The sequence below is a fragment of the Temnothorax curvispinosus genome, unplaced genomic scaffold (genome assembly GCF_003070985.1).
Source record: "Temnothorax curvispinosus isolate PA1 unplaced genomic scaffold, ASM307098v1 QBEX01018244.1, whole genome shotgun sequence".
Classification (NCBI taxonomy): domain Eukaryota; kingdom Metazoa; phylum Arthropoda; class Insecta; order Hymenoptera; family Formicidae; genus Temnothorax; species Temnothorax curvispinosus.
The window spans coordinates 4208-8294 of record NW_020228024.1 but is presented as its reverse complement, the minus strand read 5'-3'; the positions used below and the strand labels follow the sequence as shown (position 1 = coordinate 8294).

Genomic DNA, 4087 nt, shown 5'->3' with positions numbered 1-4087 from the left:
AGGGAAGTGGCAATGCAGCAACCGCCTCAGCCAGAGAGGCCACTCCGCACAACCTCCTGCCGCGCATCAACCTGCCTCAGTTTTCTGGCGCCATTGAGGACTGGCTCTCCTTCCGCGACCTGTTCCTCTCCGTCATCAATCGCCATCACACGATCACGGACGTTGAGAAGCTGCATTACCTTCGAACGTCCCTGCAAGATGAAGCGTCAAAATTAGTGAGAGACATACCTCTAATTCACGGCAATTTCGAGCGAGCCTGGGTTACGCTCCGGGAGTTTTACGAAAATCAGCGAGTCCTGGTGCGCTCCAACTTCGCCGCTTTCACGGCTCTCGCGAAGATGAAGAGCGAGTCCGCGATCGAGCTGCGACGAATCTTCCACGGCATGACGAACACCGTGAACGCTCAGGAGAGCCTCGGTCGACCGATCGCCACTCACGGCATGGATCTCTTCGTCCACATCGCGGTCGAGCTCCTTGATCCGCAAACTCGTCGCGACTGGGAGACCACCATCCGGACATCGTCGAAGTTTCCCGAGTACGACACCTTCCGAACCTTCGTCATCGAGAAGATGCGCTCGCTCGAGGCTCTCTCACCGGTCTCATCCAAGAGTGAGTCCAAGACCAGCCAAGCCAAGGCTAACGGCACGCGATCCGCGAAGTCTAACCATGCCAAGACCACCTCGGGATCGGGCAGCTGCGTGGTGTGCAAGAACTCACACTACCTGATGGGCTGTAGTGAATTTCGAGCGAAGACTCCGAGCGAGAGAAAGAGCATAGTTGAGAGCAAAAACCTATGCTCTAACTGCTTAGGCAACCACTTTATTGCCAAGTGTCCGTCGACCAAGACGTGCATCATCTGCAACGTGAAGCACCATTCGCTGCTGCACGATGGCACCTCCAAACCAGCGGTCGCCGAGGCCAGCACCCTCACGGCAGTGCAGCATGGCGACGATCGCAAGGCCATTCTGCTGGCCACCGCACGCCTCTCCATCACTGACCGCCATGGAAATCAGCAACCGGTGAGAGCTCTGATTGATCAGGGCTCAGAGGTCTCGCTGATCTCCGAGGCGCTGGCGCAACGACTCAAGCTGCAGCGCTCCAAGTCGACCTTCACCATCTTCGGCATCGGGGGACTCGTTCCGGCCAGGCTCGAGGGAAAGTCACCCTGCAGCTCACATCAAAAGTGACTGGAGCAACAGTCACCGCGGTCGCCGTCGTTTTGCCGCATCTGTCGCTCTACCACGGCACAGGCCTGCGACAGATCGACGCCTGGCCGCACCTCCTCAACCTTCAATTGGCTGATCCTCAGTTCTCGGCCACTGATCCAGTCGAGCTGCTGCTCGGCGCCGAGGTCTGCTCAGTCATCCTCGAGGAGGGCCTTCGAAAAGGCGATCCTGAGGAGCCCATTGCCCAGCGCACCGCTTTCGGCTGGATCATCTCCGGCGGCGCGACTGCAGCGTTGCTGCACGGAGCTTCGTCCTGCCACGCCGCGATCGACCACGAGCTCACTAGCCTGGTGCAAAAATTCTGGAAACAGGAGGCGGTGACTAAGCCGGTCGCCGCCCTGACTCCTGCCGAGCAAGAATGCGAGGAACACTTCGTGCGAACGCATCTCCGATTGCCGTCGGGACGGTACATGGTGCGCCTCCCGTGGTCAACCCCTCCAGCTGATCTCCACGAGACTCGTCAAGCAGCGCTGCACCTCCTCCGCTCCATGGAACGGAAAAGTGCCAAGGATCCCAGATTTGGCGAGCTGTACCAGGCCTTCCTGAAAGAGTACGAGGACCTTGAGCACATGACGGTGGCAGCCGCTCCTCAACAAGGTGAGCAAGTTGTTTACTTACCGCATCACGGTGTCCTCAAGGAGGCGAGCACCACCACCAAACTCCGCGTTGTGTTTAACGGGTCGCAACGCGTATCGACGGGCGAGACTCTTAACTCCTTTCTGCACGTGGGCGCGAATCTGGTGCCGCCGCTGGCCGACGTCCTGCTCCGATGGCGTCGTCTTGTTCGCGATAATAGCGGACATTGAAAAGATGTACCGCCAAGTATTGGTGCATTTCGATGACCGCGATTATCAGCGCATCGTGTGGCGCCCGACCCCGACGAGTGAAGTGCTCGACTACCGCACGAACACTGTAACGTACGGCATGGCGAGTTCGCCGTTCCTTGCCATAAGATCCGTCAAGCAACTAGCCAAGGACGAGCAAGTCCGATATCCGGAGGGCGCAGCGACCCTTGAAGAAGACTGTTACGTGGACGATGTCGTCACTGGAGCGTCAACCCTCCGCGGCGCGATCGCTCTTCAAACTCAACTTCGCGCGTTGTGCATGGCGGGCGGATTCCCGCTCCGTAAGTGAGCCGCCAACAACGAGGACGTGCTCGACGGGATTCCTCTCGCGCACCGGTTACACCAAACGTCACACGAATGGGACCTCGAGAGCCACTCCACTCTCGGCTTGCGCTGGTTCACGGGCACAGACAGTTTCGCGTTCCAGATCAAGTCACGCGTCGTCCCTACATTCACGAAACAAACCGCATTAGCTGAAACCGCCCGATTGTTTGACCCGCTCGGATGGCTCGCCCCAGTCGTTGTGCGCACAAAAATTCTCATGCAATCCGCGTGGATGCAGAGACTTGAATGGGACACGCCACTCCCACCAGCCGGCGCGCGCGTGTGGCAGGAGATCATCGCCGAGCTTCCCATCCTCGAGGCAGTCCGGATTCCCCGCTGGATAGGGGTCGGGACGTGCGACACTCGATTCGAACTCCACGGATTCGCCGACGCGTCGGAGCGCGGCTTCTCGGCTGTCGTCTCTCTCCGCGTGACAACCGCGTCCGACGACACTCAAGTGCACTTGCTCGCGGCCAAAACGAGGGTCGCCCCGTTAAAACAGGTGTCATTGCCGCGCCTTGAACTCTCGGCCGCCGCCCTTTTCACTGACACCGCGCACCACGTTCAAGACACATTGAAACTGCCTGCTTCGGAGACTCACTTGTGGTCGGACTCCACGGTGACCCTCCACAGGATTCGTGGTCATTCATCGCGGTGGAAGACGTACGTTGCGAACCGCGTATCACACATACAGCGGCGCCTCCCGGAAGCCCGATGGCACCACGTGCCGGGCAGTGAGAATCCCGCCGATTGTGCTTCGCGCGGCATCTCTCCTCGCGAACTCCTTGACCATCCGCTGTGGTGGAGCGGCCCTGGGTGGCTCAAACTGCCTAAGTCCTCCTGGCCGAGCGAGCCCAACGAGGACTTCGGCGAGGACACTGGGGAGCAGCGAGCGTCCTGCAGCACTGCCATTATGGAGGTGAACGAGCCCGTGTTGCTGCGTCGCTTCTCTGGGCTGCAGCAACTTCTTCGAGTGACAGCGTGGTGTCTTCGCTGGCGCCGTCCTCAGAAAACGTCACTCACTTCCGAGGAAATCACTCGCGCAATTCACATTTAGCTCCGCACCGTGCAGCACTGCCACTACGGCACTGAGATCACCACACTCAAGGCCACTCAGCCTGTTCATCATCGCAGTCGGCTCGCCAGGCTGAATCCCTTCCTCGACGTTCACGGGATTCTCCGAGTCGGAGGCCGCCTGAAACACTCCATCCTCCCCTTCGACGGCCGCCACCCGACAATCATCCCGCCGACGTCGTGGCTCACTCGACTCATTGTGGATTCCTGTCATCGACGAACACTGCACGGTGGGGTGCAACTCACTCTGGGCACCGTCCGTCAGCAGTACTGGATACCTCAAGGACGAGCCGTGGTGAAACAACTGCTGCATCGATGTGTCACATGTGCTCGGTGGCGGGCGGTCACTCCACAGCCGCCAATGGGCAATCTACCCGGGGCCCGAGTCACGCCGTCGCGACCGTTTCTCCGCACTGGGCTGGATTATGCTGGTCCAATTCTGCTTCGCACCACAAAGGGCCGAGGACACAAGTCGCATAAGGCGTTCATCGCCGTCTTTGTTTGCATGAGCACTCGGCCGTGCACTTAGAAGTCGCGTCGGATTATTCTGCCGACGCTTTCCTTGCCGCATTTCGCCGATTCACTTCACGCCGCGGCACATGCAGCGACGTATATAGC

General features: G+C 59.5%; 1 protein-coding gene across 1 annotated transcript; it reads left to right on the top strand.

Moving 5' to 3' along the window:
• Positions 1 to 80: 80 nt before the first annotated feature.
• On the top strand, positions 81 to 2032 carry LOC112468270 (the record flags this gene model as incomplete). Its single annotated transcript, XM_025037389.1, has 2 exons — positions 81 to 1049; positions 1148 to 2032. Coding segments are annotated over 2 exons (1854 nt in total), but the record flags the coding sequence as incomplete, so codon positions are not given.
• Between the last annotated feature and the right edge of the window lie 2055 nt (positions 2033 to 4087).